The sequence below is a fragment of the Thunnus maccoyii genome, chromosome 4 (genome assembly GCF_910596095.1).
Source record: "Thunnus maccoyii chromosome 4, fThuMac1.1, whole genome shotgun sequence".
Classification (NCBI taxonomy): Eukaryota; Metazoa; Chordata; class Actinopteri; order Scombriformes; family Scombridae; genus Thunnus; species Thunnus maccoyii.
The window spans coordinates 1,271,136-1,295,024 of NC_056536.1; the positions used below are offsets into that span (position 1 = coordinate 1,271,136).

The 23,889-nt window shown below is 41.0% G+C and overlaps 1 protein-coding gene across 1 annotated transcript in view; it reads left to right on the top strand.

Moving 5' to 3' along the window:
- The first annotated feature begins 819 nt into the window (after nucleotides 1–819).
- The window catches only part of prkcz (protein kinase C, zeta), a 135,404-nt gene continuing 112,334 nt past the window's right edge, over nucleotides 820–23,889 (top strand). The window contains exons 1-4 of the mRNA XM_042409438.1: nucleotides 820–1,124; nucleotides 8,916–9,037; nucleotides 12,462–12,551; nucleotides 12,933–12,983. Of these exons, the coding sequence (XP_042265372.1) occupies nucleotides 1,048–1,124; nucleotides 8,916–9,037; nucleotides 12,462–12,551; nucleotides 12,933–12,983 (340 nt within the window). The 5' untranslated portion in view covers nucleotides 820–1,047. The remainder of the gene's footprint in view (nucleotides 1,125–8,915; nucleotides 9,038–12,461; nucleotides 12,552–12,932; nucleotides 12,984–23,889) is intronic.

Consider the following 23,889-nt stretch of genomic DNA (forward strand, 5'->3'; position numbering starts at 1 on the left):
ATAAATGACACATCTATAATGAAAAATAAAATATTCTAAGACACAGGAGTTTTCTTCACTTCATGCAATAAACTCCCGCCTTTTCTCTTAACAAAAGGGATCAATTACAGGCGTTTGATCAGTATATTATTCAGACGAGTTTGTCTTTGAAATTGATTCCTTATCAACCAGCAGGTGGCGATCAATAACTACATTATTAGTGGAAGCCTCGTCTTGTATCCATCAGATTGTTTGTGCTGTTTTCTTTGTCCTTTATTGATCTTATGCAACACATGACTGGTTTTTATTAACACCTTAATTATAAAAAATGCAATTAAGGTATCAATAAGGTAATTTAATTTTAATAAAAATAAAACAAATAAAAAAAGACATATATATAAATGATTGTGGTCAGAATTAATGTCAGGGAGCGCAAAGATCCGTCTGTACTACTGGAATATGACCAGGACATTACAACAGGACAGAGACTGATGAGTATTCATACGGAGGTGAAACATAATGTGAAGATACTAGAAGACAAATATGAACAAAGCTTTGAATTCTTTATAAATTGTCCGTCCATCGCCTGTCAACACATCTTTAAGACTGTTCTTGGCTTTTTAATAAGCCCCGTTAAAAACAACGGCACAGGTGACTTTGGACTCCGGTAACCATAGTGAACCATAAGAAACTGAGTCAAGTTACCCAGAGTTACCCTGAAAACCACCACAGATGAAGAACTCTTACTTCCAAAACAAAAGCATCACTGTGACTCTGACGGCAGCGCAGGACACCTCAGTTAACATGCCTTTTATTTTGAAAAGTCAAGTCGGAAAAGATGAAGTCATTCAGACTAACTTGGCAACTCTTGAACCAGGGAGCTTCTTCTGCTGCCCAAACGAAAGAAACTTCAAAGTAGCTCGAAGTAGTTTTTCTCTGGAAAGTTCTGGACCAGACGACAGGTTACCTCTGGCCTGTTCACCAAACCTTTATCTTCCGACGTCATACAGCTAGTCTGGGCCTGTCCCGTTCACGTCGGGCTAGTCGGGAGATAAACCAAACTGTACAATGCTTATGCCAGCGTCAAACGGATCCATAATGGACTTGGAGTCGGAGTTGGTGAAAATTAAAGCACATTATTGTGGGTAAGTGTCAAACTTAGCTGTAGGAAACAAGTAGACAGGAGGTGACATAACGAGGGGAAACACCTGTGGAATGGAGACTTGTAGTCCAGTATGTGGTGGTGTTAGCAGTCAGCCAGGGTCAGCCACACTGACACTGCTCTCCTGCATAACTTCACCTGACCAAAGTCAAAATGACCTGGGCCAACAATTACTGTTTGTTTTCTATTACTATGTTACTCGTTATCTTCTACTATTTGCTTTATTATGAGTCATTGCCAAGTGTATCAAATTCAAATGTTCACTTGTGTTGATGAAAAGAACCTTCCCTGTTGGGACTGAGGCTTTCTTATAGCCTACCACCTCTACAAACACTGACACAACATTTGTAAAAAGTCATCACTGAAGGTCCTCGATAATATTTTATATCCATATTCCAGTCAGGTGATCATTAGATCCTTCATAATGCACCTACAATGGAAGTGATGGGGGACAAAATCCACAGTCCTTCTGTGTATTTAAAAGTTTATCAGAAGCTAATATGAATAATTTTCTTTTATTCCACCTCTCTGGTTTTTCATTCATTATCGCAGGCCGGTAATGTTTGATTTGTGGCTTCTGATCTATTGGATTCTGCTCAGCCTTTTAATATTGACAGAGTTATGGATTTGATGCAGTGTTTCCCCTAGATTGACTGCTTTGGGGTGGCGGCGGTGGTGGGCTTGGTGGAGGGGGGGGGGGGGTGTTGGTTCCCAGGCAACCACACAGAGGTTGACTCATGTATTGGAACAGTGCTGCAGAGGCTCCCAAATGCTATTGATTTCCAAATGAAGGGATATTTGGTGTTATTTTTGTCATTAAAAGAATATTTTTTGGCCTGGCAGGGGTTCTCGTTGGCCTGGACTATTACAGGGGAAACACTGTGATGGAATTTTGATCAACTTTGATATTGATTGATTTATTGATTGATTGGCTTAGCTCTTGATTTTGGTTTTCCTAAGTGGTTATTGAGCTCAGCTTGAAGACAGACTTGAAAACTTGTGACTGTGAATTAACTGTGAAGCTGTCACTCATCACTGGATCATATATTCTGACAGGTTTGTCTTGTGTTTGTGGTCTTAAATGAGTTCACCTCTCTGTATACTGTTAGCATTCTGTAGCTCTGATACGTACGCAGGTGTATTTATACATTTATGATGTCATCTTTGATAATAAGCTTAACTTGGAGAAACATGATAAGTCTTTTATTCTTCAACTTCAAATACTCCTCAAATTGAGATGTTTTTATCTTGCAATAATTTGGAAAATGTGATTTCTGCATAATTTCTTTCACAGTTGCAACCAGCTCACAACACTGAACCAATGTCTCCTCATGAAATTCCATGTGGCGTTTTAAGTTTTTAATGCCAACTTATAAAGCCTGTTCTACTAGAGTAGATGGTTTGTAGAGTTTTTACACTATAATTGTGGGTGACACACATTTCTCTGTTCTCTATTTCTCTGTTTAGCATCTTCAGGTTAAGCTAACCCATTGTAAACACTTCAGTCTTCTGGTACGGCTCCATCAACCATTCAACAGGTGTTTGGTCCTTCTTTCACAGCCCAGAGGCTCATCCTTTTAACCTGTAGCCTTCTTGTAATGTTCCCTCACCATCCTATATTCCTACTAATGTTTTAAATGTTTGTATCACATTTATGTTTTGTCTGACATTGTCTCAGTTTATATATACTGGTCCTGAAGAAACAGTATTCAGTTTCAACTGTATCGTATTTTTATAGTTGGAATTAGAGCAGGAACGATTTGTCAATTAATCGATCAGTTGATCGTCAGAAAATGAATCAGCAGTTATCTTAACAAATGATTCATTGTTTCAGTTATTTTTCAAGAAAAAAAGCCAAATATTTGATGGTTCCAGCTTCTCAGAAGTGAAGATTTGTTGTTTTTCCTTTTCATACATGACAGTTAATGTCTCCACAGGAGGCGTTCAGGTACAGTGTTGAGTGTAGGTCACCTGCACTCAGAGCACAATGACTGTAGTTACACATGTAAAACAGAGGAAAATAGAACTGAAGCCTAAAAATACGCTTCAGGTCACGATTATGCGCGTATAGTGTGTGTGACACATGTGTAGTGATAGACTGTATTGATTAACATAGAAGTGCTGTTCTGTAAGGCATGCATGACACGGACATCATCCAATAATAGTGGCCTGTATCAGTAGAGATATTGTAACTACACTTAAAGTTGTGTTACTTAATTAATGAATTAAAAGATTAATCAAATACAAATATTATTGATGATTTCTGGTGTATCAACTAATTGATTAGTGATCCCAGAAAGAGTTAGCCGATATTGTCCTGACACTGAGTTCATGAGTGAATATCCTCCTGATCAGTCTAGTAATAGGGTCCACAGTACATGACATCTCATGATGAAGAGATCAGAAAATGTTAAACAGACTAAAATATGAGAAGGAAAAGCCTCCGACCTTGTTCAGTAGCTTATAAATCCAGTCAGACATGGCTCAGTGTAGAGCTCAATGACAGGAGGTTGTATCGTTTACCTGATTAGTTTTATTCAGGTTTGTTAACAGTGAGCTGATGGTCACATGACATGCTCATCAGGTAGCAGGTCAGAACTGCTTCACAACTCTCAGCTTGTTCATAACCTCAGAATTATTTTAGAGGTGAATGTGTGTGTGTGGATTTAGTCAGTTTTCATATAATCCTAAAACACAACCCTCCTCAATGACACGGTGTGCTGAACATGCTTTTAATCCCTTTTTACTATTCATACTGAACTGTTGGTCATTGGTTTACACCTGGCTGTTCACATAAGACCTGAAAATTATTCATATTAGCTTCAGATCAACTTTTAAATACATTTTTACACAGAAGGAGGACTGTAGATTTTGTCCCCCATCACTAAGTGCATGATGAGGGGATCTTCTGATGGTCAGTATGAACAGGAGGAATGATTACAGCAAGCTGTTGTTTTAAGACACACTTGAAAAACTGTGAAACCATCCATATTTTAATCCTGTAGTACATGTATTGTAGAAGCATATCAACACCCTTTAAAAACCTTTTTTTGTTTGTCACACAACATATGTGTGTTTAACAGTTGTTATTCTGTAAGTTACTCACCAAAATAAACAGATAAAAATGCAGATTCTTACATTATCAGCAGCCATATTAGCTTCTCTTTAAGTGTTAACAAAAACCCATATAAGAGAATATATAAGAGAGATTGCCAGTGAAACAGTCATTGTTAAGCTGTACTGTGCTGTAGATACAGTTCTCTGAAGAATAGGTGCCCATCATCCCTACTGACAAACTACTGTACTCCTCCAGTGTAACAGTGTATCCTCAGTGTTAACATACCCCACAATAACAGATCAATAGATCAATGAATAAATATCAGTGGAGGCTGTCCCACCATCATCCATCATCATACCTGAGATATCTTAATAAAGCATTCAAGCCTTTAACAGAGCTCTTTACCTCCACACGGTGTGGGCTCAGTCTATTTCATGCAGATAGATGTCTTAAAGACTAAACTGGAACACAGCAGGTGTTACCAAGTAACAAGACGCAGTGATCATTGTACAGTATTCTAGCGAGAAGTAAAAGAAATATTTTGATTAGAGGGGTCAAAGATCAACATGTTGATAGGTAGGTTTATGTTCTTGTTCATGACAAATCGCTTGGTGTGCTGAGCACTCTTCACTATATGCACTCAGCAAATAGTTCAAGGGTCAGATTCTTGCAGCTGCCTTCAGTCAGACACTGTAAGAGGTTTTTCCTCGTGCACGTTTGGGTTTTAACAACCAGTAGAGCCGACAGCGTTCTTATTAGTATTATGTTCATTGGACATGAAGTAAAAGACCATGTTTAATGATATCCAAATGTTGCATTACTGTAGGCCAAATGCTAATAAATATAAGAAGTACAATAATATAAGTAACTGATAAAATGTAAAATAAATATGAAATATCATCAACCAAAGTCATACAGTACATACTATATGACATATTAACTCAACCACATGTTATCTGATTACAGGAAAAATACTGGCAAACCTAAAGGCATAACTCTACTGTCTCTGTGTGTGTGTGTGTGTGTGTGTGTATGACTTCACTCCACATTGACTTGTTGGTGTTGACTGTGTGGGGCAGTGCCCGCTGAGAAACAAGCTGTCTGTGCTCCACCTTGACAGAGTCCAACAAACATTCACCATAAACACACACACACACACACACACACACACACACACACACACACACACACACCTACAGAAAGCTGTCAGATACACTCACACAGACACAGTCTACATTCAGAAGCATGTTGTAGGTGTTTTATTTGTTTACAGTGTAAAACAGGCTCATGTCGGCCTCTGGCTGCAGCTGCACTGTTGAATGTGAACACAGTCTGTCCTCAGTGTCTTCTTCAGCCAGCAGCAGAGGACTGAGGGTTAGTGTTGAAACTGACGATGCACGCCCTTATTTAAAATAGTCATCAACTGATAAGGGTATTTGAAGGCCAATATCAATGTGAAATTCCTCTTTCAGGTCAGCATTCAACAACACAACTGTAATCAAAGTTCATGTTCACTGGTTTCAACCGACGTCTGTCCCGTCTGTTCAGTATTCAAATTAGTACAAAATCTGTGTTCAAGATATTTACTTGAAAACATTCTGACTTGTTTGGGAAAAGTTTATTTCCTTAACTTCACTCCTAAACTCATCTGCTCAGTCATGACTGAACAAATTTTGTGTCAGACAGCTTCAGGTGTTTTATAAACTTGACAAAACACGAGGGCTGTAGTCTCCTGGTCGATTAGTTGGTCGATATGCTCTCGTCTGACCAAATTCTCATTGGTCGAATCATCTCTGTGTTACTTTCATAAGGAGAAAAGTGCTACATCAACAGCCTTCCAGGATTAATTCATTATTTCCTGCAGCGGGAGGGACAGACTAACAAATTACCTGTGAAAACAAGGGGGGTTTCACAACTTTGAACTCTCCCAACCTGATGGAGCCTGCTGGGTCTAACTGTACTCAACGTTTACTGAATCTGTGTTTCTCCTGTAATTATAATGAGAACCACCGCCAGGCCAAAAAAATATTTTTAATGCCAAAAATAACACCAAATATCCATTCAATCAGAAATCAGTAGCGTTTGGGAGCCTCTGTGCAGCGTGTTCTGATCATAGACTGTATAAAAATATGGACGTAGTTACCGTGACGTCACCCGTTGGTTTCTGAAGAGCGGTTTTGAAGCTCAAAGTGAGCCGCTCCGGCCGTCGCCATCTTGGCAGCGCATGACGCTGCCTAACTCCCAGCCAATCAAAAATGGGTAAAGAGGCGGGCCAAATGGCTGAAACAAGCCACCTAGCGGCTGGCGGACCTGTCACTCAAAGCGGCCATGTCCTTCATTATGCAGAACTTTACGGCTTAATAAAATTTAAACGGGTGAGTTATAAATAATTCAGCCCCCGTACAGTTGTCATAAATGGGAAAATTAGCTACAGAGACCTAAACCGTTGTTTGTACCAGACTGTAAACATGTTTATTTCTGCTGTAAAGTTGGGCATTTTAACATGGGGGTCTATGGAGATTGACTCGCTTTTGGAGCCTCAAGTGGTCATTCAAGGAACTGTTTTTGGCACTTCCACATTGGCTTCATTTTACAGCCCCGGAGGTTGCTGCTTGATTCCGATACGTCAGTCAACCTCTGTGTCGTTGCCTGGGAAACTCTTGGTAGCGTAACTCCGTTTAGGAATATGACATTGCATAATATATTTGCGTAGCGGGTGGGAAAGAGCGAGCAGCAGAGAAATAACGGTGAATGCTAGCAGAGCAGAGGAAGGTTAGCAGGAAGTTGTCAGTGTGTCAGTAAATGTTCAGTACAGACTACAGTGTGTCAGTTAATAAATGCTGCAGCTTCTCAAGACCAAGAAAAGTCTCGTCTGTTGTTTCACCAACGGCTGGAAAAGTTAGCTCCAAAGTTAGCAACAATAGGTTAGCCTAACCTGACGATGCTAAACAGAGAAATGTGTAGCTGCTGAGTTCACTGTGTCCCGTAACATCCAACAGTTTTCTTAAGTTGACTACAGCCCTACAAAACACTGTATTTTATTGAAGCAAAGTTCTTGTTCAGCTGCTTGTGTTTTACATTTTACATTTCAGAACTTTGGGTTCTTTTGATAAATAAATGAAGGATTTTGTTGCTTCGCTTTACTTTGTTTTCCTCAAAGTATGTAAGAAAATGGAGCCAAAATAAAATCTTCGTTTTGTTGAGCGATTACTTCAGTACTGCAGATACTACTGTATTAGTATTACTGGTATTACTACTACTATTGTTATAACCTGCACTGCTACCATAGTTTCTTATTATAGCCCCAGCTTGTGCTTCTCATGTAATATCATTACATCTGTTTGTCAAGTTGAATTATAAAACGGGTTATGAATCTGTTTATCGTGCAGCACACAGAATATTTTTCAACCAGACTGTTAGAAAAGTCTTTGCTGTGAAAGTGTTTCCAGAATAATCAGAGGAAAGTGTTGTCTGGCCAGGTATTATTTATCTTTCAGAAACAGATGCCTATGACCAACAACTACAGCAGCTGGACCAGACTGGATCCTTTTTAATAGTTTCCTGTGCATTATGTTCAACTTCATACTTTATACTGTCATTTGTATCAGAAGATAAAAGCAAGTAGTATGAAGGCATTGAATTAGGAAGGCAGTGTTAAATCACTGTGGTAGTGATGTGTAGGTATGGGTCATCATACACTTCCCAGAATGCAACTTGATAGCATATTTCATCAGGTCTGTTAAACACTTCTGTCTCTGTTCGGCTACGTTCACACTGCATGCTGAAGTGGCCCAAATCCAATTTTTATTTTTGTCGTCAAGTGACTCAGATCTAATTTTTTCACAGTGTGAACAAACACATCAGATCTGATTCATATCTGATCTCTGGCTATGTGACTGCTGTCAGATCAGATTTCATGTGGTTTCTCTAACATCTCACTTCTCTGCACACATCGCCTCCAATCATCAAAATGGAAGGATCTTATTCATGTATGCATGCGGCTCACAAATGGCAGTTTAGGACCTCAGTGGTGTTCACACTGGAGCCGGAGACATGTCACTCACAAACATGAACGTGAACTATCAACTCAAACAGGATCTGACTAAGAAACTGGAATTGAGCATTAAGGCCTGTAAAGTAAACGCATTGTCTCCAAGCTCAAGCTCACCCAGAGAAATAGCAAATATTATACACAATAATCTTGAGATGGTATGTGGACCTTGTGTTTTCTTAGTTTGCTGAGCAAACAACATCTGTGCTAAGATTATTTTGTCAAACTATTTCCAAGGTCAAGAATAAACACTCAGTATACAACTCACTATAAACTGATCTTCATGTCTAAAATTGGTGGAGTGCCCTTTTAATTGTATTCATTTATCTAAATTGTGGACGGCACAGTTTAACAGCCTCTGAATGTGCCAGTAAACTTTGAGTACTACGTGGTAAACAGCTGAGGCTGCTCAGAGCTCGCTGAATCACAGCTGCATGAAACCTGTTTGTACCAATCATTTCAGATTGAGTCTCCTTGTTAGTAACCTACAATATCAATAAGTCGACCATGTGGGAAGTTTACTTTCAATTCAACAAACAGTGAGAGAATCTGTCATGTTGCTGTTGACTCCGTCTAACCCCCCTGTGGGCTCTCCTGGTTTCTGCTCCACTTTACAACCCAGTGACTCAATCTTCTCTGTGTGTTTTGTGTGTCTGGACATTCAGGGACATGTTGATCACAGACTTGGCTGCAACGGTAACCTTTGTGGAGTTGTGTGAGGAGGTGAGAACGATGTGCAGTGTTGCCAAGCAGCAGCCCATCACACTCAAGTGGATCGATGATGAAGGTGGGTGTGCCTCACGGTCAAATACTGTCCATCAGTCTGCAGTCTGTCCTGAAGGCACCTGCTGTGTCCCTTTGACTCTACTGCTAAATAAATACAGCACAGTGGCCAGAGAGCCCATTTCACACTGGAGTGACTTGAAGTGCTCATATCCAGATATATGTACATATATATATATATATATATGTATATATATATTTAAATAAAGTAAAGTAAAATATACTTTTTACATACAGTATGCTTTTTCATGTGTAACTGAACAGAAGGTAAATTTATTACAATACACAATTTACAATTATTTATATGTAACGCTCATTACAAGTAAACAACGCGGTTAGACCTCATACTTTCTAGGGAGGTTGAAACACCAACACCCAAAAACACACACACAGCAAACCAAAAAAGGTGTGATTGTGAACCACAGCAGTAAACATGGAACTGCTGATACAGTGTTCAGGACTTGGAGGACCACACCAGTGGGTTTGCATGTAAATAACTACTATCTGCTAACACCCTCTGTTAGTGCCTGTCACTTCCTAAAATGATTTTCAAAATAAAACGTTCAGAGGATACACCTAGCTTAAAATTCACTGCTTCGGCCACCAAAAGACATATCTGCATTTCTAACTCACAGTGACAGAGGAGGGATCTCTCTCCCAGGATGGACAGACATGCTGTAGATGTTGTGTGTACAGAATAAACTAAGAAAGCAAAATTACAGAAATACAGCCTGAACAAACAAGATGACTAAATTGTAGATGGATCTATAAAAAAGTGTTATGAATGTTGGCTCATGAATGTGATGCCATGTGGCAGCAGAATGGAGAAGTTCTGTCATCAGACCATCACTTCAGTACATGAATGCACCACTAGGAAGGATTCAAAAATCACTGATTTTAACACATTCAAACACAACTTTGAAATTAAGTAACTTTGACAAAACCAGTCTGAATGTTTCATTGTGATGCATTAGTTATGCTGAGCAAGTCTATGTGAGTTGATTTTGATAGTTTACTGACTGAAACCAGTGAACCGCTGGAAGGAAAACAAAACTAATACACACTACCACTTGCATGAACTGGGAAGTGGTTGTCGGTCCATAGAAGTTACTGGACTATTGTGCAAAACCACTGGAATAAACGGTCCTTTAACAAGATGAACAGTAACATTAAGTGCAATAAACAGCAAGGCTATGGCTATGTTTCACACACACACACAATTTAGCCCCCCCACTCCTCTGTTGCATTGTTAAATATGCTGGGAGAGAGGGAGTTAGGAGAATTTGAGGGTGTAGTTACCCTTTAAAATTCAAATGAGGTATTTGATGTATGAATTAACATTTTTTTGAAGACAGGCCATCCAAATAAAGGGCTTTAAACCTAAAAAGGATGAATGACTCTGCATTAATAAAGATTGTAATATTACAACTTCATAAATTATATGCAGTTTTTCACTACAAAATAGGGGTGCAATGGATCACAAAACTCACGGTTCATGGATTTGAGTCATTGATCGGATCATCTTTCAGATCATCATCATTCGTTTTCCAGATATTCTGTAAAACAGAATTGTTACAGTAAGGAACATTTACCCATGGTGTCAAATGAAAACAACATTCAAGATGTCCAAAGTTTAAATAAAATCTTAAAATATATAAAATATTCAAAGCTCAATTGTTAAATTAAATTGCAATATGAGGCCTGATACCTTCCTCCTTTAAACATGATAGTGAATGAAACTTTCATTCACCAGGGAGAAGTGCACCGCTGACATCAGTTAGCAGCTAGATGCTAATTAGCTGCTCAGCTGCAGCACGATAAACAGCGTGTAAACATACCTGCAGACGTCACTACGGACCTGTTAGATGCTGGTTTGGTCTTTGCTCTTCAGAATCCCTGTTAGTGACGCTGTCTGTCCATGACTTGTGCTTACAGCAGTTTTTACAGTTAATCCGCGGTTCACGTGCGTGCCAAACCATGGGGGATGATCCGTACTGATCACGGATCAACTACGTTCCGCTACACCACTGCTACAATATATTTTATATTCTTAACTTAATGATCTCAGACACATCACATCTAACTAAGCTGTCCTGCAGTCCAGACACAGTCTGAAATAAAGTAAATCTGCTGCTGGCTGATGCAGATTGTGGATACAAATTCAATGGAAAAACACAGTGTCGTTAAAGAATATTGTATTATCCTCTCAACAGGAAAGCAGCAACCCCCAATAATGGGCTCTGTTATACCAGTAGAGGTCCTAGAGGTCTGGACCTCGGTAACTTCTAGTTGTTCTATGAATAACAGCATTATTGTGACATTATGTGACAGTTGTAATCAGCTGAGATCCATCTCAGTGAAGATGTGCACCAGAGATAATGTCAATATGAGTAACATCAGGCATTCATGTAATCTTAAATGTTATGAATACTGTGTTTGAGTATGCCTGCATAGTGTACATAAATATACAGGACATTTTTCCTCTGGGTTATTTCTGCTTGCAATAATTAGTAGTCGTGGCAACCAACTGTGCTGTGTGTGAGACAGATCTGCTGCGGTGTAGACAGTTAGTTTATGTTTCTCATTGTTAAAGTCAATCTGACTTTTCATTTAGTTTTGCTGCAGACTGTGGCAGATATGAAATGAGTCAACGAGCACTCGATTTCCATAGCAACCAGCGCACCAGAGGCTGCTAACCGGAGCCACGGTTTGAGAAGGTTTTTTCACGGATCAGATGTGTTTGTTTATGGGATTGTTTGGTAGATTTTTTTAGACTGAACAAGGTGGGTTCACACTGCCTTCACTGTTTTGCATATTTTTTTGAAGGCTGACTATGACTGATCCCTGCCTTGTCAGTCAGCTATGATGATTTGTCTAGTACGTTGGCTGTGAGTTATTTAAGGAAAACAACGAGGAACTAATCTGGTCTCTCTAGCACCGCACAGCGATAACGTCCCAAACTTTTTGGTTCTTCTTAATATCATAACAATCTTGTAAATCATAGAGACCTTTTTTAAACAGTGTAAACAGTATGACCTGCCATTACTGTCACATCACACAACAAACAGAATCAAACCAATTAAATGTGCATATAGATGGAAGCGCTATATATATATATATATATATATATATATATATATATATATATATATATATATATAGATATATATATAGATATGCAACCTCACTGCTAGATGCTACTAAATCCTACACACTGATCCTTTAACTAGATCCTATATAGTTTCTGGGTAGTGAAGGTCTTACAATGAAGCTGATTTGTGTGTGCAGCATTGAACAAGCAACATTATGAATAATCTAGTGTGACAGTTACACCAGTTTAGCTAGACAGAACGTGTTCATGCAAAGTGAATGAGTGCAAGGATAGAATCAGATTTATAATATTGATTGTAAAATATGTATGTGTGTAGGAGACCCTTGTACCATCTCGTCTCAGATGGAACTGGAGGAGGCATTTCGTATTTACAATCGAACCAAGAGGTCTGGACTGCTGCTGCATGGTGAGTTTGGCCCTACTTTCATTTTCCATTTTCATTATATTGTGGAATACCATCTCTATAATTTGTGTTTTATATATCTCATTAAAGCCTTTTGACCTTTAGACAACATGGAAAAGGTCTTTTGAAGACTATGGATGCACCTTAACATTTAAAGGGTTTTACCCAACCCTTTATTCATGCCACATCACTAGTGTGTGTCTGATTTTCATTGGCACTGTTTTATTTGCAAGTGCAATTTGTTCTTTGGGGTATGATGTTTTAAATGGCCTTTAGGGTTTTTCACTTTCACGGCATTTTATTTCTCACCCCTCTGTTTGGTGACAGGAGAAGACAAACAACAGATTGAGATATTCAGTTTTCTGTGATTCTGTCTTTTTACAGTGTTCCCCAGTATACCGGAGCGGCCTGGCATGCCCTGCCCTGGAGAGGACAGTGAGTAAAACAGCTCTGCTTTCACTTTTTATCCCCCTCTAGGATTCCTAATTACAGTAGGAGACCAACGTAGTGGCAGGTTCACAGGATCCCGTGCTGTGGAACTACCACTGTTACACTGTCTTGATCACCTATAGAGAAACCTCACTTGTCAGGAAAAGTAGAGGTGGGTGAATGCAGCTCACAGTCAGAAATGATTCAAGGTTAACTCTGATTACTGAGTTGCAGTTAGATCTCACAGTTTTGCAGTCAGGGGTGTATTCCATGTAGAAAACTGAGAGTTTACTGTAAATTGTAACTCTTCGATTTTTTTCTCAGATTTGTTAGATGCACACTCAGTAGTTTTGTCTACTGGAGGGTCGCACGGTTGCTTTCAGCTTCAGATCTTAATCAGCACAGTTCTGTGGTTATACCTCTTAGACATAATACAAGTCAACAGCAAACTACAGCTGCCAGTTTGCACCCATTTTCCAACATTAATGCTGACATTTGTTTAAATAACTGAACATAACAAGTTACTGCAGGAGTTAAACTGCTGCTCTGATTTCTTGACATGAAATTCCCCCTTAACACTGCACATTGAAATGACTTGGTAGAGGAAAGGAAGTGTGGTCATTAAAATCAAAAGGGTTTATGCTCTTGGGACCATGACTGTGCTCAGCCAATTTCATGGCAGTCCTCCTAATAGAGTATAAGATATCATATGTGCAAATTGGACAGTTTCTTCCCAGTCACACCAGCAAAGGAATTGCTGCATTAAGTGAATTCACTCATGGAGGCTTTGACTTTGGTGAACTTTGACTTGAGAATTTATGATGTTGAACAACTGCAAACCATCTTGACAGACTGACCTTTGAAATTAAATAGAGCCAGAGAGTTCAAAATGAAGGAATCATAAGAGCTGGGTTGCACCATCCAATTTTATACAACCCTGCTGTCAGAATATTTTTCACAAAAGAGACATGGTCAGTGGAGAGACAGAAGTTAATGGTACAAATATGTCTCTTGAATAGATTGTGTTAACTTTTTTGGTCAGTTAGTGCCAAGTGATAGCTAGCTTGGCAACTAGCCAACTAGCCCCGTAGCCACTACTTCTCCAAGCCTACAACATTACATATTTCAGAAGGATGGGCAGATGAATTTTGGTATGCCACTTTCTGGTGTGACCAGGCACTAAGGGTGGTCATAGCTCGTTCATTCAAATAGTACTCCACTGATTTAGCATTGCAATTCTTTAATATTGTTGGATTCACAATGGACAGTGACAATTATCAAAAATTGATGCAGCAGAACCAGAGATATGCAGCGGCTAATGTAGCCTGGAGCTGCCAGCCTCAATGATCTTTCTCAGTCAACTTCCTGACTAAAAAATATTATACATTCAATATATCACAAGTATATTTCTTATGTGAAAATGGAAATTTTGGTGGCACTGGAGGAGAGGTCAGGAGGTCACCCAACATATCTACAGCAGATTTCACTGCAGTCTGGTCTGTGGTGGTCATGGTATCTTGCCTTCGACCTGTTGAACAGTTTCAACATTTCGTCCCTGCTGCTTATTCTCAGATTTAAACATGATAAATCTAAAAATAAAGTAAAGGTTAAACAAAGTAAAAAAAACTGGCTGCTTACTGCTGTTTTGTGTTAGTGGCCACTTTGATGCTCTCGTTCCCCCCCTCATGTACTCTCATGTTGTTGCTGCACTCCCTCGCTGTCTATTTGCTGTGACAGCATGTTTCAGTAGCTTGTGGACTGCACTCCTGAGTGTGCATGTGTGTGTATGTTTGTGTATGTGTGTGCGTTGGATGGGAGGGGAGCCCTGTGCTTTTGGCCTGAGGCAGACCACTGATTTACTGTGTGAAGAGCAGAGTGTGACTGTCATTCTGTAGGTAGGTAACGAAGGATACACATGTATCCCCTCACACACACACACGCTGGATGATATGTAGTATTCTACATGTAACATTAATAAGTGCGGCTTCCTGCTTTGTTTTCTGATTTTTAAACCTAATTTGCTTGTTGTTGGATTACATGAGTGGAGAGAGGAAGGAAGGATGGAGCCAGTCTTTCCAGAGAGGAGGAGGAGGATGGAGGGAGGAAAGAGAGATAATGAATGGAAGAGGGAGGGAAACATTGTTACTCATTAGTTTTTAGAAATTGTCTGTGCTTTTCAAGGCTAACTCTGTACTGATAGCTCCTGATAAAATATGGAGTGGCTAAACTATGTGAAGATATTGAAACATTAAGGGTCACCTCACCAAAACCATGAAAAAAAACAAAATATATTGACATAACTTCCAATTTCCCTTTGTGGTATAGGGCCTTGCAGATAGTTTGAATTCTCCTCCACTGAGACTTGCTACCACACTGCTACAATTCAGGTGAGCAGCATGTGGTTTGTGACTATTCTAGAGTAATATACTAGACTAACAGGGACAGTGGTTTGGAAAAAGGCATTGCTGTTGATTATTGCAAATGTTATGTCACATTGCGAAGACTGTTATTGACATTCAGTATCAGACAATCATTTTTATGCTCTTACATGTCGTCACAAGTGTACGTTAACCATCATGATAAGAAGACCATATTTCACTGCTGCAGTGAACCATCATAACACTGTATGTGCCATTGAGGGTATATAAAGATGGGCGTAGTGAGGTGTGACATCACCCGTTACTTTGCATTGGAGCTGGTTTGAAGCCCAGAGTTGTGGCTTCTGGTCAGCGCCATCTTTTTCGTCTGGAGCCAGGACCTTCCAAAAAAGGAGCGCGGGGTGTTGCTTTTCATTCTCTGGAAACATGCCCCACTACCTCGGAAGTGCTGCACACTTGGACTAACATTAGCTACTTTAGCTGCATTATGCTAACACAGCAGGTATCCTTATCAAGTAACACTAAACATACTGAAATAATGGGACAATAGTCCAACTCAGTGCGAGTCCCAGAGCTGGGGAGAGCAGCAATCACAACTGTCAATCATTGCCCACATGGCAGACTTCAAAGCTTCAAATCTTATTAGCAGTGCAGTAGTTTCCAAAATGACCACCAGCACACTTATTAGAGGGCCTGAATTTAGAGATTGAGAATATAATGACTTGTTGAAAACAATGATTGACTCAGTATTTCTAGAGAGAAGTTGAGACTTTTTGAATTGGAGCATCTAGTGGCTTTATACAAGTCTTGGTAGTTCCTGCTTGGTATGTACATTGTATCATTAACAATGCAGAGGTTAGTAAAAATCATAAATCATAGGAAAGCCCTGTGTAGTGTTTTTATGTCCAGTAAGCCTTAAAAAAGTCATGGATCTGTTGCTCAAACTGGACTTCCTGTAAAGTTATGTGTCACTGGTACCTGAAACAACACGCTCCCAACAACGCAGCCTCTTGCGTTGGTTTAACGCTGGGCTGTTTTCAGTCTGAATGCCCTCTAATGGTGTAATCACGCTCTGTGAAGCTGTGCGCTGGACCGGCAGTGCCATTCCCAAAAACAAGTTGGCACTCATCTTTCCATCAACTTGTCACTTCCTCAATCACCAGCAATTACTCTCTGAAAACTTTAGCTCTGTTTCTCTTTGTTCTGTCCTGTAATCCAATTAGACTGTCTGTCACTCTTCCTGCTGATAGTCCAATCAGTTTATGGTAAAATGAAGTTAGTAAATTCTAACTCAAATGGAAGGAGTCTCTGTATGTAAGTATGTCTGTCCTTCGATTTTCTCGACAAGTGTTCATCCGATCGACTTCACACTTGGCGGGTGTATTGCTGAGGAAGCAGGGAAGTGCAGTGTCAAGTATGAAGTTGCTTGGTTGAGCAGTTCTCGAGAAAGCTGCAAGCAGCAATACCGGAGGCCAAACAACTGGAACGGACCGATTGCTTTCAACTGCCAGAGGTCCTTAAAGGCCTGATCAAAAGGTAGAGCTGACAACAATAGACAAGGCCCCCCCTTGAAAGCAGCTTTTTTTTTCAGCATTTTTTTTTCTGGGGCTTGTGATTTTGTGTGTGTGTGTATGTGAAGAATGAACAGATCGCCCTCTGTGTGGAGAGAGAGTGATGGAGGGCGGGAGGCAGTGGAAGTGTTGAAATCCTGGATGATGCGCTCAGTCGACAGAGGCTGCCCTGCCTTGCACCGGATTCTCCAGCAGAACCCCCACCCTACCACCACCACCAAGCCCCTCCCATCCCCCCACACACACCTCCCTCCTCCTCTGCCCTCCTCCCCCTCCCACTGCCACCACGTTTTCCCAGCACCCCCCCCACCCTCTTTCTCTCTCAGCTGTGTGGCACCGCTGTCTCTCCAGGGAGGAGCCTACAGCACTGCTGCATCAAACAAGACACAGAGGTGGGTGAGGGACACAGTGTGAAAGACAGGGAGGAGAGAAAGAGAGAGAGAGCATTGTACTGTGCAGATATCAGCTCTTAATGCACAAGGCAGGCACTCCAATTTTTTTCCTTTATTTTTCTGTTTTTGACTCTGCCTGTCACGCCAAAACAGAGAGACACTGCGTTATCGAGGATAACAAGTTCTATAAGCGGAAAGGAGAGACAGACAGAGAGAGGGAATTAAACAGCCATGAGAAAAGCAAGGCGACTCTATCAGCTGTGAGGAGAAAGAGAGAGAGAAACAGACAGAGGAAGAAAAGGCGAGTGAGAGGGAGGGAGGGAGGGAGGAAGGAAATAATTAAATAAATCCCAGGGACGAGAGAGAAAGAGGGAGGGATCGTCAGAGAGAGGGAGAGGAGGGGATGTAGCAGTGTGTATCCTCGCCGGCTCACCACACATACACACATACACATACACACACACACATGTACACACACACACATGCACACTTAGCCTGGATAATGTGCTGAAAGAGGTGGAGAGAAAGGAAGAAGGCAAACCGGTGAGCTATCTATTTCTACATCCTTCCATCCATCCATCAATCCATCCATCCTTTCATCAATTCGTCTGTGTTTCCATGCCGAACCTCGAGACAATGGATTAGGACGAGTGCGTCCTTTCCTGGATTCTTGTTTGTGTATGTGTGTGGGGTGTAGGGGGGGGGATATCTATCTGCCTCCATCATTAGCATGTGTGATTGATTCACGCCTTATCGCTCGTCGTGTCACGCATTGCAGGCAGGGATTGTGTGCATGCACCCTGCTAGCTCTGCTAGCATGGCTGGTGCCTGTTCCTGGCATGCCTTCCTTCACTGTATTGTATCCTTGGGAGGCTGCTTGTTTGACAGTCCACTCAGAGGTTGCACCTGCCAGAGAGTGCGACATGGTGTTGGTGTGCATATGTGTGTATAAAGGTTGTATTGTTATGGCGGGGTATGATTTAACCAATGTATCAGGCTAGTACAGCTCTTAAATTCTCCGACATGATGGCTATGATGCAGGCTGATAACACATTAGAACACTGCTACACTGAATTGATTGTAATGGTCTAAATGCTGTTTCAGAGGCTTACTCATCCTGAAAAGAATGTATTTTTGGCAGTGAACTTGTTATTTTTTAGAAATGTTATGTTAAATGCATAAAAATGGTTTCAAGATCAAATAATGTCACAAAAACATTGGCAATGGCTGATTTGATCCAAAAATGTCAATGTTAAGATTGACCTTCAAAAACCTATTTGATTTGTGTGTATATATATTGAAATGTAATGTAATATATGTGTGCGTGTGTGTGCCTGTGGGGTATTGCTTACCTGATAACGGTGCTCATTGCTACAGAGGAGAGGCTGAGAGCACAAAAGAGTACAAAAAACATTCCTCTCTCTTCCCTATCTCATGTTTATGTGTTATCAATCAGTCAAGTTTATTTGTCACATGTAGTCATTTAAGTTGCAATCACAGTGTAATATAATCTGTCAGTTCCATCAATTTATGCATTAAGAAGAGTTCAAATAGAATTAGATAGAATATGTGTATGATTGGGGGGGGGGCAGTCTTAGGCAGTGACCTCATTTAGGATCCTAGGGGCCTGAGGGTGCCTCTCAGTGCTGGCCTGATGTATCTGGTACCTTCTTCCTGACCGCAGCAGGGAGAAAAGGCCGTTATCTGGGTGACTGGGATCCTGAATGGTTCTCCTAGCTTTATTCTTGCAGCACCTGGTGTAAATATACTTTAGGCAGGGTGGAGCACCACCTATTGTATGTTCAGTCAAACAAACCACTCTTTGCAGGGCCTTGCGGTCCTGTTCAGTACTGTTTCTGTACCAGTCAATGATGTTCCCCATCAGGATGCTCTCAATGGGCCAGGACTAGAAATTCCTCATTATTTTAGAGGATACCCGGAATTTCCTCGAGTGTCTGAGGTGAAACATTCTCTGCCCTGCCTCTCTCACCACCGAGTCAGTATGCAGGACTGAGGTCAGGCCCTCGGTCATGTGGACACCAAGGTATTTGAAGCTGTCCACCCTCTCCACCGAGGACCCGTTGATATTAAGGGGGGTGTAGTTCCTTCCTTACTCCCAAAGTCCACTATCAGTTCCTTAGTCTTGCTGAGGAGACAATGCGTCAGGTCCTCTACTTCCTTCAGATAGGCCTTTTCATTGTTATCTGTGATCAGGCCCAAACTTGATGATGGTTTTGAAAGTGGCTACACAATTGTGTGTGTACAAGGAGTACAGCAGGGGACTCAAAACACAGCCCTGGGGTGCTCCAGTGTTAAGGATGATCCTGCGATTTTGATTGATATTGACAGAATGAAAAAACTCAACTGTGAGGGCAGTGCAGCACCCATACAGCATGCACACGCTGGAGATATTTTGTAGATCATGTTTTTAAAAAATCAACAGTTACAAGCATTTTTTGATTTAATGACTAAATAATTACCTTTGCGAGACAAACATGAAGTATAACTGTCTACGCTGTCACTCAGAGACTAACGTTAGCGGTGCAGAGCAGCAAACTCCAGCAGTAACAAACAAGACCGGCTGACCAACACACTGCAGCATTAAACAACTCAAACCAACTGTGAGGTGAAGAAAATAACTCGGTGCTCAGTTTCTTTCACCTCAGAAAGCCTTCACCCGCTCAGCGATGTGTTTCCCCAGAGTTAACGGTGCAGCAGAGTGGCTGCTCTCCACTGCTGGAGACACAACATTAATAACAACACAGTGGAGCACTCCACCTCCCCTTCATTGTTATTCTCATACAGGCAGGAGACTGTAAGATGCTTTCCAATTAATTAATTTATTAATTAACTAATTAAGGCAGTTAACTTTTTAAAACGAAAAGGCTGGGGAGCATTTATCTTAATTGCCAGTAATGTTCAATGTTGTATTTCAGTGGACTGAGGACACCAGTGAATGGTTTGTCTCACAGTATACTGGAGGAAGAGACTGAAAAAATGGCCCCTTTTTCTATTCATTTAATCGAGAATCGAGTCTGAATCCAATCACACACCCAAGAATCGGAATTGAATCTAATTGTGAGAAATACCCAAAGATTCACACCTCTAATGCACAGTGAGGTGTTTAATTCCTGGTTCTTGAGCTTTGTGATGAGCCTGGAGGGAAATATGATGTTAAACGCCCTGTACTTGCCTGTGGTGGAATTCCCTCGGTAGAAAGTGTGGTCTGAGTTTGATTGACAATTGACAGAGTCCTCTGTTCTATCAGATCACTATACAGAAAGAGTCACCTGGTTGAATGGTGCTGTCCGGTATTCCAGGATTTAGCCAAGTTTCAGTGAAACTAAGGACATTACAGTTCCTTACATTCCATTGGAAACTGATGCAGGCCCGGAGATCGTCCAGTTAATTATCCAACGACTGTACATTGCTAGCAGGATTCTTGGCAGAGACGATCCACGATCGCAGACAGGATCCCTCCATGTTTACCTTGGTGTTTCATCCGATGTTGAGATGGATGCAGAGATGGTCTTGCTTGTCTATGTGATCGGGACTATAGATGGTGTTTATCCCCTCCACCTTTCCCTCGATGTTTACATTTGAAAACCTTGACTGGTTTACAAAGTGATGAGTTGACCATTTCCCTATTCTGATGAGTGACTTGTAGTCATATCTTATCATTGTCCAATATTATTTACAAAAAGTACAACTAATATCGTAAAAATAAACATAGAGAGCATAAATTTATTGGAGTTAATGGAGAGGCGACTGGCGTCTGTGTCTTCTAGAAGAAGCATTATTGGGTCATGGTATTATTCAGTTTATTTGATAGTGACAACAACTCAAAGATAGCCCAAGCTATTCACCTGAACAACAATGGAAAGCAATTGAATGGCCTTCTTTTTAGCAGGGCTCACTCTAAACTATTGCTTTAAAGCTGCATCAATCAATATTTTTATATTACCAATGAATCAGTTAACTATGTGTAATGTGAAAGGGGTCACACATAGTGACAAACACACAGAGAATTATCACCTGACACCAGTCAGTGGGTCCTCTCAGTTCTACTAATCTTTTTAGTTTCTTTAACTCCTTGTTTTGGTTTATCAGCCCCCAACTGTTTGGCTCAGTCTCACCACTCTCTCCAACCTTGTTTCCAGCCCCAAAGCGCAGCTATTTTCAACAATGAAGCCCTAATAAACTCACTGTACACTGCCTGCCTAGCACCCATTGCCAGACAAACAAAAGTTAGCAACTATCTCTTGAACATGGTGGAGCATTTAGCAGGTAGAGACCTAGATATATTTCTCAGATGTTGGTGGAGACCAAAACAGAGCTAAAAGGGGAGTGAATATTGAACTTCATTCATTCTTCAGGTGGTCACAAACATGATTCCAAATGAATACTAAAGTTGCTCCCTGTCTGCTGCATGTGTATATAGGCAACTGTTTGCTAACATGGTATTCGTTGCAATATTATAATGAGACAACATGTCAAGGTTGTGTTTCACACGCCTCATCTAGAGATTCAGTGTCTCGCCTATTTTTTCCACATGACACATCCACGTGACACATGTGGTTCTCAGCAAAAATAGACAGTGAAAATGATCTGTTGATAGTCATACTGACATAATACCAGCAACATTACACTTTTCACCAGGGGTGAAGCTAGACTCTCAGCACGGGGGGGGGGGGGAGAGAGCATTCTCAAGCGGCCCCTCTAATAAAGTAATTTTAAAATTCACAGCTGTAAAATAGCTGATATATCCTATCCATAATCACAAATTGTTATTGAGCCATGCAAGCTGGTGTCTAAGAAAACATACAGTGAAGCCACTGTGAGACAAGCTTGTTCTGAAGAACAAAAAAACTGGTTGCCAGTCGAGTTCAAATGTTTCAGCACTGAGGACAGCACACAGCGTTCTACATGCATTGATTGACATACGGTTCAGCACCACCACCGACAGACAGCGACAAGCCAGGTGCTCTGTCTCTGTATCATGTCTTTGTTACACGGGAATAACATAAACATAAAATAGACACAGCGGTCTACAACACTGCAAGGCCTATTCAAATACAAAGTGGACAGTCTACAACACCACAGGCAGTGACACAGACAGGTGCTGAGTAAACATGAAGTTAAACAACACATTAATCTAATATTCAGACTGATTTCTTCATAACCAAAATTTAAGTCAATAAAGAAATTATGGACGTTTCACTCACCAGTTGTTGTCCCTGCTCAGACTGTTGTAGTTTAGTGTAACATTAATCCATTTGTGTAATATCCTCCATAGAACAAAATAATCAGAACAGTTTAACAAACTTTGTACACATCACGGTCCCCTTTTAAAACTTGATCCTCCTCTCTTTCATGGTGGCAAACCTGCCAACCACTTAGTCCTTATTAGTGTTTATGTCCCGCTCAACACACAGCAAAGTGAGGTTGGATAGTTTGGCCTCATCCATGCACAAGCACAAATATCGAAGTTACGTCATAAACGTTGAATCGCTGCTTCTGCAGTCTTCACTTCCTGCAGAGTCAACAAGCAGAAATACGGACAGCGCCACTCTGCTATTGCAACTCACATTGTGGTCGGAGAGGGTATTACACCCATACTGATAAGAACTACTCTAGAGAATCAATAGAAGATGCTGAGAGAGTGAAGTTCTCCTGTTCCTGCTCCGCCCGCAGGGTTGTGCGCTACGTCCCAGCGGGGCCCCTACTGGGCGTGGGCCCTGGGGCAGCTGCCCCCTCTGTCCCCTCTGCCCCTGCGGTTGCCCCGCTTGTGCTTTTCGCTATAGATTCAATGTTTATATCTGAAGAATGTGTCCCTGCTACAGGTCAGCCTGCATGGTGTATGCTGGGGCGGGGAGCCTTTCTAGTGGGGAACTCCAGCATGGAGTCGGAGGCACACAGAGCTGCTTTTCTTGATTCCTGCTGGCTCTCTGTGATAGTAGTTCAAACCGGGACTCCTGTTGTTTTATCTGCTTCCAGGTGGAGATTTAGTGTTGTTATTTTCCTTATTTGTTGTCAGTTTCCCTCCTGACAGTTAGTTAGGAGGTTAGTTTGTTGGAGTGTGTTTGGGGAGCTTGGTGTCCTCTGGAGGGATTTTCTCCACTTGGAGCGGTGACAGCGGGGGTTAAACTGGCGGAATAATCAATGTAATCAATAAAAACCCCGTCCTGTGTGAGGAGTGTATGTAGCTGACACAGAAGTAGCCCCAACCAGACCCACCATGCCTGTCAGAAAGTAAGCTGCTTTCACTTCACATATTATTGATTTTCACAGTTGAGCACACGCTCGACCTTTTTCTGTCTAAACTAAATATAAACAAAATGTATCTTTTTTATCAACTATTTTTCATGGATTTAGCGAGGTAGCTCTCTAGCTATGAAGGAAGATGATGACCCCATTCTTAATCTGGCCTTCAAAGGTCTTTATAATACGTTGGCCATCTAGTTTGTAATGTTAACACAAGTCCATGTGATTAGATCAAGCTAGTTTTCTTTCTTGTACTTGTTCAAAGAAAGAAGGTCAGTGTCCATCTGGACGCTGTTTTGTCCCGACA